Genomic DNA, 23,226 nt, shown 5'->3' on the forward strand with positions numbered 1-23,226 from the left:
GTTCGGGATATTTAGGCTCTCCCACACAAACATAACGTAACATCCTGGGAACCTGAGGGGTATCAAGGTACTCATCCTCTCTTATATACTTCTCCCGAATATCTGGGAAGCGCTCATAGAACCAAACACATAATGGATATGGAAATCCACCAACTTTATACTCAGTTGAACCTACTTTGTTCTGCTTGTCCAATGCATGTTTCATTGAGTAAATGAGCTTCCCATAAGCCACATTACTCCAAGGATATTCAGCACAAACCTTATCATCTTCAACAATAGATGCATACTCCTCCATCACAGATGACTCGGTCTTTTTCCCAAACAAAATAGACTCTACAACAAGAATTTCTATAAGCTTCACAGCATCATCATCGCTCTCATATACGTGACGGTGATTCACAACATTCGTTGGAATTTCATTCCGAGTCATAAAATCTCGAATATCCTTCAAAGTCACACCCTTGGACTTACCTAAATAGCGTTTCAGAATATTGCTCTCTCGATTAATTGGTTTTTCAACATTATATGTTGTGATCCGCAAACCGCACATAATGTGAAAGTCTTCAGGGGTGAAGGAAACATCATGGACAAAAATCTTGAAACTAATGGAGTCTCGATCATTGGTGAATATTCGAGAAAGATATAGACAATGAACCAACTTCATGCTGCATTTGAAATTCTCCATAGCCATAATGTATCGAAATGTACCATTATTAAGCTTATCCCATTGTATAGGAGTCAAGAAATTTGCAATTAAACTCTTCAAATCGTGGTTCCCCTTCCAGTAACCCTTACAGTTAAACCAATCTCGAAACTCAAAATATCTTTGCCTTAGTCTTGTAGGTGGAGGAGGAGAGACATAAGGACCTGTGGTATTATAGGTTGTCTAGGTGCATTAGCTGCTTTGCGTACTTTAGCGGCATTAGGATCTTTAGGTGCTTTAGGTGCCATCTGTTCAAAAAAAAAGTAAAATATACAAAAAATAACATCAGGACATTATCAAAAAGATCAATTAAAACTTCAATATCTAAGAAGGCTGAAGTTCCACAGTTACAAAACAAAAACTTCAGCTCTACAGCTGAAGTTCGACAGTTACAAAACAAAAACTTCACCTCTAGAGCTGAAGTTCGACAGTTACAAAACAAAAACTTCAGCTCTAGAGCTGAAGTTCACCAGTTACAAAAAAAAAACTCCAACTCCTAAAGCTGAATGTTCACCAGTTACAAAACAAAACATTCAGCAAAAAAACATGTTGTAGTTTTTACAAAAGATAGAACACAAATTCAAATCCAAAAATAATGCCAAAACATAGAAAAAAACTCCAACTCCTATCTAAGGTATCATTGAACTATTATAAACTTCACACTTTAATAGTATCATCTATTTAACTCTCAAAATTATAAAAATTTTGACGTCTAATCACTGAAGAATTCATAGAATTTTCATCAACAACACAAATACTCGTTCAAAAAACCTAAAAACACAATCGTAAAAGTAAAACTAATGCACTTATCAAACTAAACCCTAAGAAACCATTTTATCATAAATACTTGACTATCAAAACCAAAACCAGAAATTAAATCGTAAAAATTAATACTAAAATAAAACCCAGAAAGTTAATGCAATGTACCTGTGATTAAATCGTAATGTGGGAACAACGACGACTAGCAGTTGAAAAATCAAAAACAACGATGAAAATCATTTAATTTCAGAGAAGAACAAATCAAAATATGCGAATAACGGGAGAGAAAGACAGAGACAGTAGAGGACTAACGTATACTTGGAGAGAAAATAGTCTTTTAATAAAGAAGGGCAAAATAGTCTTTTTAAAAGGCTTTTAAAAAAATGGGTACGGGTGCAAACAGAAAAACAAAGCGGCTACAAGTTAAAAAGGGGCCCTATGCAATTTTTACAATTTTTACCTCCTATAGCAAAGGTTAACACCTTATTTATTTTAAATAAATATCATTTAAAAAATTATATTCTATAGATACCTTTTAATGTTTATAGCAAAATATCTAATTTTGGTTACCTCCTACCCCTAATCCACTAAATACGCTATTCAGTTACACTATTTTCTTTCTTTCTCTACTTTGATACATGCCATTCTCTTCCACCAATTCCTGAAAACACGATGCTCACATCACGGCATGGACTCGAAAACGATATGCTAGTTCTATCCACAGAGAACTTCCCCTATCTCATACTATCCACCCCTAAACTATTCCTCTCTAGGCTCGTCGTGCTAACAGCTATTGGAATTATGATGGGCACTATGTTTCTGCATCCTAAAGACAAAATTCAAGGGATCACAAGTCGCCTCAGTTTCTTCATCTTTACATGTACACTCTTTTTCTTCTCGTCCAATGATGTTGTTCCTGCTTTCATTCAAGAATGATTTGTCTTCATTCGCGAGGTTTTTGCTCGATGGTGGATTCGCCAGAAATTAGGGTTTGTTCTTGAACAAAGACGACAGAGTTTGGGGCTGAGCAACTTGATTTTCTGTTAATATATTTCAATGTATTTTCAACGTATCACGTTGTATTTTCATGTATTTTATTGTATTCATTTTTTTTCATTGTAATTCAATGTATCCCGTTGTATTCTATGCATTTAATTGTATTCATATAGGGGATCGGGGCGTTAATTCTTAAGACGACCGGCCGGGTCGTCACATCCTCCTACACTTAAACATTCATTCGCCCTCGAACGAGCATAAAGACATACCTGAAGTAGTAAAAAGATGAGGGTAATGGATGCACATATCCTGCTTGGTCTCCCAGGTCGCCTCCTCGGCCGGCTGGTCCCGCCGCTAAACCTTTACTGATGCAATATTCTTTGACCTCAGCTTTTTAACCTGCCTGTCCAATATTGCCACTAGCTCCTCAACATAAGATAGATCCTTGTCCAACTGGACTGGACAGAAATCCAACACGTGCGACGGATCACCGTGATACCTCCGGAGCATCGAAACATGGAACACAGGATGAACCCCTTCCAATCTGGGAGGTAAGGCAAGCTCATAAGAAACCTCCCCAACACGCCTCAATATATCAAAAGGGCCAATAAATCTCGGACTCAACTTTCCTTCCTTCCCAAATCTCATAATGCCCTTCATAGGCGAAACCCGAAGCAGAACCCGCTCTCCAACCATATAGGAAACATCACGAACCTTCCGGTCCGCATAACTCTTCTGGACTGGGATGTACGGAGTCTATCCTGAATCACCTTAACCTTCTTCAAAGCATCCTGAACCAAGTCTGTGCCAACAATCTAGCCTCACCGGCTCAAACCAACCCACCGGGGATCTATACCGTCTCCCATATAAAGCGTTATACGGTGCCATCTGTATGTTGGACTGATAGCTGTTGTTGTAAGAAAACTCCGCCAATGGCAAGAACTGATCCCAAGACCCTCCAAACTCAATCACGCATGCACAGAGCATATCCTCAAGAATCTAAATAGTGCGCTTGGACTATCTATCTGTCTGAGGGTGAAATGTTGTACTCAACTCCACCCGAGTACCGGACTCATGTTGAACATCCCTCCAGAACCGTGATGTGAAATGAGTACCTCTATATGAGATGATGGATACTGGAATACCATGCAGACGAACAATCTCCCAGATATAAATCTCTGCCAACCGCTCCGAAGAATAAGTAGTACACACAGGAATGAAATAAGCGGACTTGGTAAGCCGATCCACAATCACCCAAATAGCATCGAACTTTCTCAAAGTCCGTGGGAGCCCAACTACAAAGTCCATGGTGATCTGCTCCCACTTCCACTCCGGAATCTCTATCTGCTGAAGCAACCCACCCGGCCTCTAGTGCTCATACTTCACCTTCTCACAGTTGAGGCACTGAGCTACAAATCCAACTATATCCTTCTTCATTCGCCTCCACCAGTAGTGCTACCTCAAATCCTGATACATCCTCGCGGCACTCGGATGAATGGAATACCGCAAGCTATGGGCCTCCTCTAGAATCAACTCTCGAAGCCCATCAACATTGGGTATACAAATACGACCCTGCATCCTCAATACCCCATCATCACCAATAGTCACATCTCTGGCATCACCATGCTGAACCTTATCCTTGAGGACAAGAAAATGAGGTTCATCATACTGTCGCTCCCTGATACGATCAAATAAGGAAGACCGGAAATCACGCAAGCTAGAATCTGACTGGGCTCCGAAAGATCCAATCTCACAAACTGGTTCGCTAAGGCCTGAACATCCATTGCCATAGGCCTCTCTGATGCTGGTAAATAAGCCAAACTCCCCAAACTCTTCGCCCGGTGACTCAAAGCATCGGCCACCATATTGGCCTTGCCCGGGTGATACAGAATAGTGATATCATAGTCCTTTAGTAACTCTAACCACCCCCTCTGGCGCAAATTTAGATCCTTTTGCTTGAACAGGTGCTGCAAGCTTCGATGGTCAGTATAAATCTCACAGGGAACCCCGTTTAAATAATGGCGCCAAATCTTCAGGGCGTGAACAATGGCAGCTAACTCAAGGTCGTGAACAGGGTAGTTCTTCTCATGTATCTTCAACTGTCTGGACACGTAGGTAACTACCCTACCGTCTTGCATCAACACCGCTCTGAGGCCAATCCTCGAAGCATCACAATAGACCGTATAAGACCCTGAACCTATAGGCAATATCAAATTTGGGGTTGTAGTCAAAGTTGTCTTGAGCTTCTGAAAGCTCGCCTCATACTCATCTGTCCACTGGAACGGAGCACCTTTCTAGGTCAGTCTGGTCATAGGGGCTGCAATCGATGAAAACCCCTCAACAAAACGACGGTAGTTGCCCGCCAATCCAAGGAAACTACAGATCTCGGTAGCTGAGGATGGTCTGGCCAACTCTGCACGGCCTCTATCTTTTTCGGATCCACCTGAATACCCTCACTCGACACTATATGGCCTAAGAATGCCACTAAATCCAACCAAAACTCACATTTCGTGAACTTAGAATATAACTTCTTCTCTCTCAGAGTCTGAAGCACATTCCTCAGGTGTTGCTCATGATCTTCCCGACTCCGGGAATACACCAGAATATCATCAATAAAGACAATGACAAACGAGTCGAGATACGGCCGGAACACACTGTGCATCAAATGCATAAAGGTTGCTGGGGCATTGGTCAGCCCAAATGACATAACAAGGAACTCGTAATGACCACACCGAGTCCTGAAACTAGTCTTCGAGATATCTGGCTCCCGAATCTTCAACTAATGGTAACCTGACCGCAAATCAATCTTAGAAAACACTAGTGCGCCCTGAAACTGGTCAAACAGATCATCAATACGAGGCAAAGGATAACGGTTCTTCATTGTAACCTTGTTTAACTGGTGATAATCAATACACATATGCATACAATCGTCCTTTTTCTTCACAAACAAGACAGGAGCACCCCAAGGTGATACACTGGGCCGAATAAAACCCTTGTCAAGCAATTCCTGTAACTGATCCTTAAACTCCTTCAACTTAGGAGGAGCCATATGATACGGAGAAATAGAAATGGGCTGAGTGCCCGGTAACAGATCAATGCCAAAATCAATATCTCTATCAGGCGGCATGCCCGGAAGGTCTACTGGAACACATCAGGAAAATCTCGTACTACTGGAACTGAATCTACTGAAGGGGTATCAATACTGATATCTCTCACATAAGCTAAATACGCGCCACACCCCTTCTCAACCATACGCTGAGCTTTAAGAAAAGAAATAACTCTACTAGGAGTGTGATCTAAAGTACCCCTCCACTCAACACGCGGTACACCTGGCATAGCCAGCGTCACGGTTTTGGAGTGACAATCAAGAATAGCATAATGGGGTGACAACCAGTCCATGCCCAAGATAATGTCAAAATCTACCATACTGAGCAACAATAGATCGGCTCTGGACTCAAAACCACTAAGAGCAACCAAATACGACCGATAGATACGGTCCACCATAAGAGAATCTCCCACAGGAGTGGAAACATAAACAAGGGAACTCAAAGAATCCCGAGATACACCCAAATGTGGAGCAAAATAAGAAGACACATAAGAATAAGTGGAGCCTGGATCGAATAGAACCGATGTATCTCTATGACAAACCAGTATAATACCTGTGATGATAGAATCGGAGGCAACAACCTCGGTACGGGAAAGAAGGGCATAGTATCTGGCCTGGCCTCCCCCTTTAGGGCAACCTCTACCTCCCCGACCTCCACCTCTAGCTGGCTGAGCAAGTGGGGTAGCAACTGGAGCTGTGACTATATCCTGAGAACTATGCGAGGCACGCTTTAGTTGAGAAGCCTGTAGAGGTGCACCCCTCCCAAGTCTGGGGCAATCCCTCACCATATGACGGGTGTCACCACACTCAAAACAAGCTTTGGGAGGATGTGGCAGTGGAGACTGGCTTGGGTCAGGTCTGCTGGACTGACCTCTAAAAGCACCCCACGCAGGAGGCGCGCTAGATACCGGAGGTGCCTAATAAGGCTCCTGAGGTCTAGGAGGAGTTGGAATACCACTGGCTGCTGGAAGAGATTAATGAACATGGCGACTCATATAACACCTACTATGATGACCTGCTGTTGGGGCACGGGCACCAGAGAAATGGCCCGACTCTCGAGACCTCTTGGCCTCCCTCTCCTCTCTCTCCCTAGCATGCATACCCTCAATCCTCCTAGCAATTCTCACCACCTGCTAATAAGAAATATCCATCTCCAACTCACGAGCCATGCTAGACCTGATACTGGGAATAAGGCCCTCAATAAATCGGCAAACCCCCTCACGAACAGTAGAAACTAAGGCTGGTGCATGCCTAGCCAAACTGGTGTAACGGACAGCATACTCTGAGACAGTCATAGTACCCTGGCGCAAATGCTCAAACTCTGTGCGCCATATGTCTCTAAGGCTCTGAGAGACATACTCTCTCAGGAACAGATCTGAAAACTGAGTCCAAGTCAGCGAAGTAGCCTCATCCGGACTGTCTAACTCATAGGTGTGCCACCACTCATAGGCGGTTCCTCGAAGCTGGAAGGTAGTGAAGGAAACCCCGTTCGATCCTGATATACCCATGGTACGGAGAATGCAGTAACTCTCATCTAGAAATCCCAAAGCATCTTCCGATGCTAGACCGTTGATACAGGTGGCTTGTACCTATTAAACCTCTCAAGCCTCAGCTGCTCCTCCTCGAAAGTCGATGGCCTATCCTCGGGCACTGCAGGCGGTATAGGAATAATCTCAGAGACCTGTTTAGCATGCACTCACTGCTCAGGAGTGCGGTCGGGGGGGTCTGTACTCCTCCCCCAGCCTGAGATGTGGTTGCAGCAAGGGGAAGCAACCCTGCCTGAGCTAGAGTGGTGTACATGCTCATGAACTGTGCCAGAGTCTCCTGAAGAGCTGGAGTAGCAGTGGCAGTAGGCGTGTCAGGTGCCTGGACTCCGACTGGGACTGCTGGTGGTACCTCGGCGGCAGCTCGCGTAGGTGCTCTGGCTGCACCGCGTGCGCGTCCTCGGCCTCTACCCCGGCCCTGGCCTCTGACGGCTGCAGTAGGGGCGCGGGTGCCTGATCATCTCGAGTAGTACGTGTCCTCACCATCCGTGAGAGAATAGAAGACAGAAGTTTAGAATTGTGATGTCAAAATATCGCACGACAAAGAAATCAAATAAAGTGGAATTTTCCTAACAGTTACATAGCCTCTCATAGATAAGTACAGATGTCTCCGTACCGATCAGTGAGACTCTAATAAACCGGCTTGTGATCCATGACTCCTATGAACCTAGAGCTCTGATATCAACTTGTCACGACCCCGGTTTGCCCTCCGTGAACCATCATGACGGCACCTAATCTCTACGACTAGGTAAGCCTAACAAATGCGGAAAAATAAATGAAACTTGCGGAAGAAATAATCAAAAGCCAAAAAATAACCGAATAAAAAAATATTTAAAATGTCGCTTGGCATATACAACACAACTTCTCAGAATCTAATGCAATATCCCAAAACCCGAAAACTCACGGAAACACAAGCCTTTGGAATATCTAACAGTCTAACTCCAGAATATCTAACAAGAAAGAAAAATACAAAAGGGCAATGTTTAACAGCTAGAATAGAAAGGGACTCCTCGGTCTGCGGACACGGCAGATGTATCTCAAAGTCTCTAGAGCAGTCGCCTCCCTCAAGGATGGTAGGCCTGAGTAGCGGTACCTGGATCTGCACATGAAAAACATGCACAGAAAGGGCATGAGTACACCACAACGGTACTTAGTAAGTGCCAAGCCTAACCTCGGTCGGGTAATGACAAGGAAGGTCAGGGCCCTACTGAGGTTGAATAAAATATAAAGATCAACAGTATAGAACATAACCGTATAAATAATTATAACAGTAGAATAACACATAATGTACAGGACAGCAACAAATATATAGAAACAAGGTAAACACGGAAAGAAAATACAGCTTAGCACCAATAATAACAATCGGGGATCTCCCAGGATACCGTCCTATAGTCCCATATGTACATATTCAATGTATCTCCCGGGATCCCGTCCCGTAGTTCAACTCATAATGCGCGGGGATCTACCAGAATCCCGTTCTGTAGTCCCAAATGTAAATACCCAGTACTGGGGGAATCTATCGGGTGCATTCCCATAGTTCCATATAACTGTGTAGGGGGATCTACCGGAATCCCACATACGTAGTCCCAAAATAAACAGACAAGGGGGAGCTACCGGAATCCCACATCCGTAGTCCCAAAATAAATACATGGCAGCAACAAGAAAATACACAGAATGGCAAAATTTCATATTTAGGCAACAAGTGATTCTAGCCTAGCATGTTGCTCAGAATTCAGGTAAGGCAGGTTGAGCAAGTAAAGCAATTAAGTCACTTAGACATGTTTTCCTAAGTTAACAACAGGCTTAATAGTGCAAGTAATAGAAATAGGAAAGGAAACATACTAGTAATTACTTAAAGAAAACCGGCTTTCCAACAATTAGCACAAGTACGCAATCGTCACCTCACGTACAAGGCATTTCAATTACCAAATATATCAATCCTAAGGGAAAAGTCCCCCACACAAGGTTAGACAAGCCACTTACCTCGAACCCGCTCAAAAATCAATCTGAAATCACGCTCTTGCCACGAGTAATCGACTACAAATAGCCCAAATCTATTCAATTCAATTTCATAATGTAAATAACACTTCAAGTAACTGATTCTACAATTAAATTCTAAGCTCATACGCGAAATTAAGTAAAATGACCAAAATGCCCCTCGGGACCACGTCTCGGAATCGGATAAAATTTATATTTCTAGAACCCTCTCACTCTCACGGGTTCAGTAATATCAAAAGTACCAAATCTGACCTCAATTTGTCCCTCAAATCATCACTCAAAGGTCTCCAATTATACAAACCCTAACCCCCCCAATTACCACTGATTTTCCTAAATTTTTCATGCTTAAATTGATAAGAGTCATTCTAATAACGAGTTTAAGGACCAAAGACCTTACCCCAATGGACTCCTCTGAAAATCCCTCTTGAAAAGTGCTCCCCAAGCTTCTTCCCGTTTTGAAAAAGATGAAAAATGGCTAAATTTCGCGAAGGCAAGAATTTATATGTTCTGCCCAGCAATTTCCGCATTTGCAGCCCAGATGCAGTCCCACTTTTGCGGAGCCAAGGTCGCACCTGCGACATTTCATTAAAGAGGGACTTTCCGCACCTGCAACTACCCTACCGCAGATGCGGGGCCGCTTCTGCGGTTACCTGACCGCATCTGCAGTCGACTCCCTCTTTGCCTCAAACCGCTTTTGCGACCTCTGAGCCACTTCTGCGGCACCACACTTGCGGAACCCAAACCACAGGTGCGGTTATGACAGAACCAGCAGCTGAAGTTGCAACTCTAACTCCAAAAATCTTTCCGTCAATCATCCGAATTCATCCCGAGGCCTCCGGGACCTCAACCAAGGGCACCAACAAGTCACAAACCACTATCCAAACTTGTACCAATCCTTAAAACACCTAAAACAACCTCGAAACCTCGAATTAATCATCCATTTAAGCCTAAAAACTCCAAAATTCTCACATACGCTTTCGATCAAAAAGCCTATCAAACATCGTCCGAATGACCTAAAATTTTGCACACACATCACATTCAACACTACGGAGCTACTCCAACTTTCAGAATTCCATTCCGACCCTTGGATCAAAATCTCTCTATCGGACCGGAAACTTCAAAAATTCAACTTTCCGCATTTCAAGCCTAAATTAGCTACGGACCTCCAAAACACAATCCGAACACGCCCCTAAGCTCGAAATCACCTAGCGGAGTTAACGGAACCATCGGATTTCCATTCTGAGGCCGTCTTCACACTGTTCCGACTACGGCCAGTTTTCCAACACTTAAGCTCTCATTTAGGGACTAAGTGTCCCAAAACTCTCCGAAACTCAAAACCAAACATCCCGACAAATCGAAATAGCAGAAATAAACTTGGGAAAAGCAGTTAATAGGGGATCGGGCATTAATTCTTAAGACTACCAGTCGGGTCGTCACATTATAACAACAGAAAACGTATCTACAATCCGTAATATAGCAAATGGTATCTATAGATAGTTAATTACCACTAAAAGACAGTGTTTTATGAAAAATTCTCAATTTTTTATTTTTCTCTTTTGTGTCTTTCGATTTTAAGTTTTACACAAAGATGAAGAGGAGAAGGAGAAAAGACGGTAGAGAAAAAAAAGGGAAAAGGAGAAAGAAGGTTGTATTTATACATGCATTAAATTAATGAGGAATAGTTTAGTAAATAATAAAGCTGAACAAATACATAAGATTTATATAATCAATTTCATCAGACTTAATTGAGGTGTAGATCAAATATTTCTTTTGATTTTAAAAAAGGATGCTTTGTGCACATGAGTTTTCTAAACTAGGAGAGCTAGAGGCGGATTCAGAATTTGAATTTTATAGGTTTTTATCGCGATAATATTTATAAATATTATGAATTTCTTAATATATAATAGTATATAAGGTCTAAGATAAAGTTACTCAATTCCGTAAACCTGTGGCTTATGCTCTAAATTTGGTGAAAATAGCACGGGCTAGCCAGTTTTTAGAATGGTAATTGAAAAATAGCCAACATTTGCAAAGTCATTGAAAGATAGCCACTATTTTACTGCAACACGGAAAGTTTCAGCACATATAATAGAGATTGGTGCACTTGTGTATGAACTTCCAGCATATTATGCTGGAAGTTCACATGTAAAAAAAATCGAACTCCAGTATATTATGCTGGAATATTTTTCTGAATTTTGAATAGTATTTTCGTTCATATTTATCTTTACATGATAACTGATAAGTGACAAAATTTAAATTCCTTTTGAAATTGTAGCTATTTTTCAATTACTACTTGTAAATCTGCCTATTTTTCAATTTCACCCGTAAATTCGCAACCGGTTAGAGTTCTGATTTGAAATTGATTTTTGACAAGTGGGTGTGGGATTTGGGTCACTTAAATGCGACCTGCTTTAAAATATTTTGAGGCTCTTTTAACATAGACAGTAGGTGAAACTAAGGGTGTCTAACGGGTCGGGTTTAACCGTAACCGGACCGACCCAGACCGGTTAAAACTGGAACCGGACCAAACGGGTACAAGGGGGTCGGGTGGGGCTGGATTAAAGGGGTAAGGGGGTTGGTCCATTCACCTATTTTTAACCGATTACCCGGACCGGTCAGACTCGGTCAACAGAAATATTGTAGAACCGGTTAAACCTGCCCGGACCGGACTGGCCCAGATCGGTTAAAGGCTAGTTTCTTTTTTTATTTTTTTATTTTTATTATTTATTGGCTTATTTGGGCCTACCGTTGGCAACGGTCACCTGCCAAGGAGTCGTTGCCCAACGGCTGATTTGTACAATTAGCCCTTTTTGGGTTTTTTTTAAAAATTAACACTTTTTGTAATTATAAATTTAACCCTTTGTAAAACTATAAATACACCCTCCCCTTTCTTCATTTCTTCACTTTTTTCACTCATTTCTCATTTCTCAATCTCAATTCTCAATTCAAGTTAAATCATGCCCCGTACTTCTAGAGTGCGCACATATGTTTGGGAACACTTTGAGGTAGTAGAAGAAAATGAAGAAGTTCAGAAAGTAAAGTGCAAGAACTGTGGTCTAGTCTTAAATCTCCGTCCAAAGTGTGGCGCATGCAGTTTAAGGAGACATATGAAGAGTTGTCTTGAGCGTCCTCCAGAAATTCGTATTTAAGTTGATTTGAGACAATTTGTGTTATTTTAAAATTATTAGACGTATTTATGCTTAATGTTTTAGTTTGCTAGATTAATTTGAAGTATTATTATGCATGAAAATTTAATTTTACTCTTTTTCGTTAATTTACTTGTTAAATGCAAATTTGTAAGTTTGAATTTTGAAATAAATGTAGCACTTGCAATTTATAAGTGCAATTTTTTCTCATCTTCATTGTATTCTTTATATTTTTACTTTATATTAATATAACTTACAATAGATATACAAAATACAAAATACAAAAAAAAAATACACTAACCCGGCCCGGCTCCTTGTACCCGTAACCCGTACGGTTCATTTTTTATCCGGATGAACCCGAACCCGGTAAGCCCCAACCCGTAACCGGCCCAGACCCCAACCCGTACGGTTACTAATTTTTTCTGCCCAACTCGGCCCCGCCCACCCGTTAGACACCCTTAGGTGAAACATAAAACGGAAAAATTTTAATTTCACCTGAAATAAAGAGAGTGTGAAGCAATAAACAGCCACAATGTTACAACATTTATCCTCCCGTAAAGAAAGGTACACTGGGAAATTAATAAATCAGGAGATAGGAGTACTTTTTTTTCAAATAACTTACATTTTATGCCTTCTTTAGTTAAGGTTTAGTATTCTTTTAGACAATATTTAGTTGAAGTTGTTAAATAAAGTATTTGAAAGTTTTTTTTTTTTTTTTTTTTTTTTTTTGCATTACATAAGAGTAACACTGGCAAAGAGAAAGTTATGGTCCTCTAATGAAGTTTTTTATAAGAACTTCAAAACATTGCTAAATGATCCACACAACAGAAAGAAAGAAAAAAAGTGAAGATAATTACATGCTTCTCCATCTCTTATATAGAACTTCCAAAGATTTTGAGATGTCATATCACTGAAATCTATTTTCTTTTAACCAAAACGACAAAATTAGAAATGTGTAGCGTCACATATAAATAATGGGCAAGTCTCACTTTGATTCATGAATCATTACACATGTTTTCTAATTGCTCTAGAATTAAGATGATACATGTGACAAATGACACATCCATATATTTTACAATAATGAGCTCCTTATTATTCTATGGGAAAAGCCCAAGTACTTTCTTAGGTTTAAGCCGGATTTTCAGTTGCACATTCGACATGTACGGAGATTTTATTACTCCCTAAACTATTTCAAAAGCGAATAAATACACCTTTGAACATGTGCTCACTTTCTTAGAGGTATGTGAGCGGCAAAAATAGCCATATTAACAATCTAAAAAAAAATTAGAAGTTGACTAATTTGTACACGTGCATTTTTTAATTGAACAACTATACAACGAATTAGATTTAATTAATTACCATCATTCTCTCTAACCAGAAATGATGTTAATAACAAATGCCTTAGTTGGATTGCAGACTCTTAGTGGGCGTTTGGACATAAGAATTGTAAAATTTCAAGAAAAAGTGAAAAAAAAATTCAAAGTGAATATGGTATTTGAAAATTAGAGTTGTGTTTGGACATGGATATAATATTGGGTTGTTTTAGAAGTTTTATGAGTGATCTAAGTGAAAATTTTGAAAAACAGCTATTTGAAGCTTTTCAAATTTTTGCAAAATTCCAAAATGGATCTTCAAGTCAAAATTGAAAATTTTATAAACAAACAATGATTTCAAAAAAAAAGTGAAAATTTTTTTTAAAAAAAGGAAAAAATTTCTTATGTCCAAACGGGCTAAATAAAATTACACGTTCTATGGTTAGCATGCCATAACAAGTTGCCAAATACCACATCTCTCTTGGATAAGATTATTGACAGTTCCATTCACTACACAATTGTTGAATAATTAGTCAATTGTATTTTATTTTCATTACAGTGAAATACTGTATTCATCTTCAACAGAGTGAATTCTCTTTTTCCCGTATCAAAATCTTGGCATGATACCTTTTACTATTCCATATTTTTCTGTTGATTATTATTGCCTTGGCACAACAGTAAAAGTTATCGCCCTCTGAGCACGAGCTCAACTTACGGAAACAACCTCTTCTTGAAATGTAAGGTAAGGCTACAACATCGACATGTAGTCCGGCTGCCTTTCTTTAATCTCGTGTATCCTAGAGATAACACTGCTAAATTTCTTGCACCATCTATTAGTCGCAAAATCGAGTTTACTGTATACAGATTCAAATTTGCAGTAACATTACAACTTTGCTAGATATGGACCAGCAGAATAATGTTGAGCATATCTATACATTTGATATATTGTACATGAAATTGTAGCAACAAAATATTGTAGGAAAACTATATCTATTGCAGCCCATCTTATGAGATAACGAAAACTCTAAGCTCTCCTCTGTCTCCCCTTGTTACGCGTGTATCAGAATCAATATAGGTAACTTCAAACTCACCACTTCCTGTATTAGATGGTGGCCTGAGTTGATCTGGTATCCGAGGCACCTCAAATGGTGGGAGCTGTGATAAGATTCCGGTTGTCTTCACAGTAGTTTTCTCGAATGTAATCTTAATCGTGGATGATCCTATTTGTGGAAATATATAAACATGACATGAATCAGGAAACTGCAATAAGGGAAGCAATAATACCAAAGAAATGTTGTTGGTCCAAAAGACTATGAGAATACACAGAACCAACCTATCAGTTCAAATTTGTGGGCTAAAGTGGCAGTCAACTCAGCAGGTGGTAAAGGCCAAGGAGCACCTAATTCAAGCTCCACTATGTTGTCAAAATCCTTGCTTAGTACATCAATTCTTTGAAATACCTGATCAAACCAAATCAGTATGTTATGCGATGGTGTATCAATAAATTAAGCTTGACATATGCAGTAATTAGAACACTCTACATTGCTCTGCAGTAAGCTAAAAGTAATGGATATAATGATCCTTATAACTGCAACAGAAAAACTAGCGTGAAATGTTCGAAAGCAAATCTTGGATATGAGGACTCCAAGAACGCAACTTCTCATCCAGAATATAATCAAGGGCTGATCTTGTTGAGGTTCTTGGTTCGTGCCACACACACGCGCGCATGTAGAGTGAGAGAGTTGAAAATTCTTTTAAGAAATATATTTACACTTAAGTCTGAACTCATTATAATGACATAGTGGGTGCACTTGTACTCCGAAATCACTAACTTTATCCACCTCAGAATATAATGCCAGTCTCTGTTCTCTCTTCATAACATGGCGAAATACATAAACGGCCCCTTTAAGTTGTCCACAACAACCAAACAAACACCTCAATTGACACCTTTATCATTTAGACACTTCAAGTTTCTATTATTCAGATCAAGTAAACACATGTCGCTGATGTGGCATATGCGTGATTGCTAACCAAATTTTGAGCGCGTGATACATTTTTACAGCCTATTTTTTTTTTAAAGAAAAAACATGAAATACCTAAGCTTAGCCTCTCTGCTTCTTTCAAGTGCAACCCACCATGAAACCACCATAGCTTCCATGAAAATCAGCCACTAAAGCTCCAACTAAGCCACCTTAAATCACTAAAACATGTCACCTTTCATCAAAAAACTTACTGCCCATAACCTCCAGAGCTTCACCTATATCCGTCGAGCCAAAACTAATCCCCAGCTAGCCGAAAAAAGCAGCAAAATTGCAGCAACAATAGCTGCGAAAAACCACCAAATCTCCACTAGATAAACACCTTCTTTCATCTAACAATACCTTCATTCCAACAGAAACACACAAACAACAACCAATTATTTGAATCGGCCGATAATTTTACACCAAAATAATAAATTAGAGAAACAAAAGTGAAATAAGCCCAAATTCGTGACCAAGAAAATGACGGAGAAAGAAGACTGAACATTCTAGTAGAATCGTTTCTTTCGGCTTTGCTTGGAGGTCAATTTTCCGGTGAAAGAGATGAGCTTTTTCCGGCGAGGTCGGTCAATGATTCCATAGTGGATTCTCTGCTTTGGCTATTCTCTTTTGTTTCATATTTGTATTAGTTTTATGGAAAGATTTAAATTTTAATTTCAAGTATGGATGGATAAATTTTGAGTATAGGGCATGTTGGAGAAGAAGGTGGGAAGGGGAAGGGGTCTAATGGAAAGATCTGTGTTTAATTAGTTGTTTTCTTTTTTTTGTTAATTATAAGTGTTAAGTTTTAATTATAAATTACACGTGTCGTTCACTGATTGGTTCATTTGACACATCATGGGCAAGTGTAACTCACGTATTTGCTCTATTGTACTCGGGTGTCTATTTGATTTACTTAACAGTCACTTGAAGTGTCTAAATGATAAAGGGTTCAATTGAGGTGTTTGTTTGGTCGTTGTGGACAACTTAAAGGGACGGTTTATGTATTTCGCCTATAATAAATGTTGCACGACCTCCTTTTGTTCTCTTTAATTCATGGTTAACCACTGTATGCATGTTTGTAACTGAAGACAGACAGATGCGTGGAAATGACAAAATGAAAGGGATCCTTCTTTTTTAGTTTACCTGACCAAGAGTAATGGGAAGAAGTCTTCCGGTGGGGGGTCCAGGACGACTTCCTCCAAGAGTGCGACCTGAGAATGCACTGCTGTATATCAATTTCCACCTCCCTTGAAGTTTATCGAGATCAGCTGAGAGATCTACAGCTCCTGCACAGGATTCTAGCTCCTTGGCAGCAGCATCCGCCTTCTTTAGGTCTTCTTCGCTCGCAGCAAGACCTCTGTTTAGCCCAGAAACAGCACTCTGCAAGTGACCAACACATTTGTCAAGAGGAACCTGACTTGCTGTAATTAAAAAGATTAACTTCCATGGAAAAGAGGAAAAAACTTCAAACAGTATGAAGAGATGGAAAATACTCGCAATTCCTCGCAGGGACAGTTATACTTTCATGATTACGGTTCAGCCAAATATTGGACCTAGCTAAGAAAGTGCTACATCATAGAGATAGGCATAAGCTCATAGTGACGGCAACATCAGGTGCATACATCTTTGACACCAGATCAACAATCATTCCATTGTACTTAGATGTGCTAAACCATGACATTCTTAGCATGTAAAGCTAGTTGATTGGCAATTGAAGGGGGATAATAGGATTTTCTAGCAAAATCCACATCTTTTATTTGTCCTTAGACATTGCCATTCCAGTAGTGATTGCTGTAATCATGCCAATCCAAGATCCAAATAAAGTAGAACAAAATACGTTCTAATATTCGAAACCATATCAGCTCTCCATTCATCTCAGTCTCTCTCCCTCAAAGTCTAAACAGATCCTTCAATGGTACAATGGTTGTACAATAGGCAGTAACTTCTATAATTATTACTTTTAGTTTAATTGCAAGGATGGTGCTGGATAATTTAAATGGAGAAACATGGTCAATGAGGATTAATATAGTAGTTGTTTGGGTTTGAGGCTTAGTAGTAGATGTTATTGTTGTTGCATGGGTGGTCCAACGGGACAGAGTTAATAACAGTAATCCCACCTGAATGATCATTCCTAATTGATTCATTAGCCTCCTCTGGGACTTGATTGAGCAGCATTAGTTCCTCCCCATTTGCATGTTCCATGTTTGCCAGTAAATCAACTACTTTGTTAGCACTCGACGTGCTGCACCTTGCATTCCCATACTCTTTCTACACGGTTACAACTTACGATCCTCAACTAAGGCTAAACCTTCAGCATTTCATAGAGTGACTAATACTCATGTACATTAGTAAAAATATTTTGATAAGAATTTTTCATTTAGGAAACACATACTGATATATCATGAATTAGGGTAGAAGGTTAGTAGGTAGCATATTCATTTCCTCTTTATGTTTGGAGAAAAAATTGTCGATTTGGAGTTTCTTCTTCATTTGTACTCTTCCTTTAATTTTTGTGCTCAAAGAATTTACTGGCACAATGTATTCTCTGATTCTCAAACTCAAGCATCGGTAATCACTTGGATCCTCATTCAGTTGCAAAAAGACACTAATTTATGGTTCTTTTTTGCCTAAACATGTCCAAACCTTCACCTAAAAGTTATCTGCTTCTCCTGTATACAGCAATCTACCAACATTGGATGTACGGTCATCAGCACCATTGACAAATATCTCTTCAGTAAGGAGAGGTATCTGTCATAATAGTGCTGATGATCATATCATGTTGTCACTGTTACAACAGATGTCTCTGCAACCATAATACTCTCTAGTCTCCTAATTCATCCAGATCAAGAAGAAAGGTCAACTAGAAAGAAATTGTTGTCAAATAGAAAAATAGATATGGATGCAGGTTACGAGAAACCCAATTTCTACACGTCTTTTATATGACCTCATCTCAATTCTCAGGTATTAAGCATGTCTCTTCAAGGCACTTCAATTAAAAGGTAATGTTTGTGCAAGGAATTAACGCATTCAATCCGTCCTCAGTATCTTTGAAGGAAAAGCGAAAGGTGCGAGTCTACTAGAATGCAAAATATGTCATGTGGTCAAATTCCAAATTCTGAATCACAAACTAAGTTTCAGCTTTTATGTATGAATTCAGAGGGCAGCAATAGAGGTAGATTTAGCCTTGATCTATCATTTACCTCATCACATTTAATTCCTCGGTGATTCGAGTTGTTTAGGTGGTAACAAACAAGTTGAGTATCACTTGCATATCAATACACTCATATAACAGACATGCCAGAAAAGAAAAACAGATATCTAGCCAAGAAATTCAATTCAAGCCAACTACTCAACCCCAAACTATTGGGGTCAGCTATGTGCACACACTACCCTCGAATTTAGGCTAACGACTGACTATTTCTATATACCTGTCAATCTACCACAATATTACTCAGCTCTTTTTTGGGATCGGCTATATTTTAACAAACTAACATGGGCGGAGTTCAACAACAACAACAAACACAGTGTAATTCCACAAGTGGGTCTGGGAAGGGTAGTATCAAGTGCGTACGCAAACCTTACCCCTACCTTTAAAAAGGCAGAGAGGTTGTTTCCGGTAGACCCTCGGAAGAAATTAATGTTTAGAAGAGTTTAACTTATATGCATCATTTTTTACTTAAATAAAGGTAACTATGTTTAATCACCATTAATTGATACCTAGAATGGTAAACAAACTGCTATAATGGGTTAAATTACACAGATGTTATAAAATCCTATGTACAACAACAACAACAACAATAAACCCAGCTTAATCCTATACGTGGGGTTTGGGGAGGGTAATGTGTACGCAGCCTTACTCCCACCCTATAAAGGCAGAAAGGTTGTTTCCGATAGACTCTCGGCTTAAGAAACAGTAAATATAAAGCAACAAGCAATAACAACAATAATATAATAAGGTAATGAAGTAATAAAGAAATAGGAATAAAAGAATACAAGAATATTACTAGTACTACAGTAAACCTAGGAGAAACTCACAACTACCTGTCAACCCACCACCTTAATCCTCGACCTCCACACCTTCCTATCGCTCACCGACATGCCATGCCTAATCACCTCTCCCAAATACTTCTTTGGCCTACCCTTCCTCAAGCCCGCCATGGTCAACCTCTCACACCTCCTGACCGGGGCATCAATGTCTGTCCTCTTCACATGCCCAAATCATTGCAGTCTCGACTCCCACAACTTGTCTTCCACAGATGTCACTCCCATCTTGTCCCTAATAACTTCGTTCCTAATCTTATCTTTCATGGTATGTCCACACATACACCTCAACATCTTCATTTCAGCTACTTTCATCTTCTGGTATAAAATCCTATAGTACCGCAAGAGAAAATGAAAGTGACTAAAAGGGGACCAATAGAGCAAATAGTCTAGCCTATGTACCACAAAAAAATAAGATAATTACCAAAAATCAGGACAAACAATCTAATATACACCCATTAAATCCAATATAAGAAAATGAAAAAGGGAAGTTAAAACAAAAAAGAGTAAATCAAGAAATAGAAGGGTCTAGAAGATTAGAGTTGTTAAGTACCAATAACTTGAGTTTGAGAGACCCAATAAGTTCAGCTTTAGCTTCTTTAGTACCAGGTAACTCAATGAATGCGAGCTCATCAATACCCGACTGGCAAATTAAGCTTTTCTTGATATGATACTTCTTTTTCTCTAATAATTTTTGAGTATTTCTATTGCTTCTTTTTGAGAGATGACAAGTTAAAGATGGTAACGAAGATGAACAATGATTATTAGAAAGAGGAAGTGTAGAGTACTGAAGTAGAGAAGCCATTGTTGAGCTTTAATTTCAGCTCAATATTTGGAAAGGTTTGTGAATAGAAAAAGGAGCGATCTTTGATTGGTGGTAGGTAACAATAGTCTAGTTTTCTGTAGAATCCAATATCTGTGGGACCCAGTTTCCCATAGCGTTGGTGGTCTAATACGTGCCTTGTGATACTAGTAGGGCTCTTTTGTACGAGTGATAATAATAATTAATTTTGGGATTAAATTTGAGATAGTTTTATCTTATATTTAGTCATAATGTAATTAATCACGAGATTAGTTATTCCAAAATTATGGTATTTTTTTATCCTTATAAAAAGATCGGATAAAAATCTCCGAATAACGTAAAAATAGTATGGGTTAGCGAATTTTCGGATTGGTAATTGAAAAATAGTCAACGTTTGTAAGGTCATTAAAAAACAGTCATTGTTTTACTTCAACACGAAAAGTTCAGCATAATGTACTGGAGATTGGGTGGACCTGTGTATGAACTTCTAGCATATTATGTTGAAACTCCAACACATGAAAAGTTCTAGCATAATATACTGGAGATTGGAGCACATGTATATGAACTTTTAGTATATTATGCTGGAATATTTTCCAAAATTTTGAACAGCGTTTTCGTTCACATTTATCTTTACATAAAAAGTGACTAAATTTCGATTACTTTAGAAATTGTGGCTAAATTTCGATTACAAATCTAACTATTTTTGAATTTTATCTCGAAATAACTAATCCCGAAATAATTAATCTTGGGTAATTTATTTCCCAGCCAAACGACCCCTCGTAGTATACAGTAGCAATGTGGGCACAATGAAATGTGGAGATGCTTGTAGTCTCCCGTTTATATTTTCTTTTTCTCTTTTCTTTTTGGGGTTTTAATTGATTTTGCTGGAATTTTATTTTCTTTTGAGGGAAAAAAAAAACTTTGGGACGGAAAGTTGCATGAAAAGAAATGGCTAAATACCTAGATAGTCCCTTAAACTTGACACACTTTGTAAGATAGATATAGGGAAATTTTCATAAAGCACTATCTTTTAGTAGTAATTGGCCATCTACAGATACCATTTGTTATATTACGGATTATAGGTACATTTTCTGTGGTTATAAGAAGTATTTGATGTATTTAAGCTATTGTATTCATGAATACAGTAGCAAAAATAGGCGTGAATTAGGGAAGTCCAACTAATCAGTTGTTGTATTCGAGTGTATTCGATTGTATTCATGGAGTGAAACATGGGATTACAACTAGACAGATTATTGTATTCGACTGTATTCACGGCGTGAAATAGGGGATTAGACTATTTTTAAAACAGAAAGTGAATCAATTAACATAATAGACTCCTAATATAACTCAACAAACTCAATTATAATACACAAATTTTGTATTTTCAGTTATAAAAGAGATTCTCAACCGAAAAATACCCCAAAAATATAGCAATCTTTAGAGAAATTATATAATACATCTGAATACATAAATTATATCAATTAAAAAAATATATGAATACATTCATGGCATATAGCGAAACAGTGAATACAATGAAATATATAGAATACAGCGGGATATATTGAAATACAATGAAAAAAAAGACAGTGAATACAATGAAATACATGGAATACAACAAGATACGTTGAATTACAATGAAAAAAAAGACAATGAAATACATGAAAATTCCTTGAAATATATTAACAGAAAATCAAGTTGCTCAGCCCAAAACTCCGTCGTCTTTGTTTCGAAACAAATCCTAATTTTCTTCACCATTGATGACATATTCTTTTCGAATTGCTTTACTAGACTCATCATCGTCACTAGCAAAAACAGTGAGGAAAGCTAAGTTACTCAAGAGGGCATAATGATTAGCAGTGATTGAGAAAATAGATTCAGATTTGTTGAATCCAGAGTAGTTGGTCGGATAAAAATAGAGACAGAGGAATTTAGTGTTAGGGGAAACGATGAAATTGTAGGTGAATTGAGATTGGAAAATATGGGCACTCATATAATAAACTCTAGTGAACAACCCTAATGAGAGAGAGGGTATAGAGAAAAATCTAAAAGAATGAGAGAGAAAAATAATACAAAGAATATTTTATGGCTTAAGGGTAGGAGATAACCATAAATAAATATTTGGCTATAAAAAGCAAAAGGTAACTATGGAATATAATTTTTTAAAAGGGTATTTATTTAAAATAAATAAGGTATCAACATTTGCTATAGGAGGTAAAAATTCCATATATCCAAATGTTATGAATCAGCCCAAATAATATATTGGACTGAGAAGAGTTATTGGGCTAAGAAGAATCCAGAGGACTAGAAGGCCTTTAAAAAGATTAATTTAGGATCCATGCCCCACAAGTGCAATCAGAAATTGGTTAAAATCATTAGGGGTTAGCTAGATGGATTATGGGAATTGTTATCTGGAAAACTCCCCTCTCGTGGTCTCTCTTGTATATTTCTCTCTGTGGCTATGTCTCCTCGTCTCCATTCTTTCTGTTGCTATTTACTTAGTTTATGACTATATACTTTGCATTTTCTATTGTAATCAATTTATTTGGAAGTTTAATCAAGGCATCGTCCTGATGAGTTCATATGCTTTCATTGTCTCGGATTCCATGCCTCCCTGCTCTTTGAAAGGAACTGTAGATTTCTGCTTTGTATATTTGATGAATAATTGTATGTTATTAAGTGTACAATCCCAACTTATATACAGAAGGAATGTTTTAGGGCAACATTCTATATTGCCAAGTGGCAATGTCCTATTTGCTAGGATAAAGTTGCACATAAAAGAAATACAAGGATGGAGCAA

At 38.7% G+C, this 23,226-nt stretch overlaps 1 protein-coding gene across 1 annotated transcript; it reads right to left on the reverse strand.

Annotated features, from left to right (window-relative positions):
* Positions 1–14,402: 14,402 nt before the first annotated feature.
* Positions 14,403–20,477, reverse strand: LOC107762961 (probable plastid-lipid-associated protein 6, chloroplastic). The gene is given in 4 exon segments (NM_001324778.1): positions 14,403–14,785; positions 14,899–15,025; positions 16,730–16,966; positions 20,181–20,477. Coding segments are annotated over 4 exon segments (831 nt in total). The 5' UTR covers positions 20,433–20,477; the 3' UTR covers positions 14,403–14,570.
* Between the last annotated feature and the right edge of the window lie 2,749 nt (positions 20,478–23,226).

This window comes from Nicotiana tabacum, chromosome 7, assembly GCF_000715075.1.
Source record: "Nicotiana tabacum cultivar K326 chromosome 7, ASM71507v2, whole genome shotgun sequence".
In the NCBI taxonomy this organism is placed as follows: Eukaryota; Viridiplantae; Streptophyta; class Magnoliopsida; order Solanales; family Solanaceae; genus Nicotiana; species Nicotiana tabacum.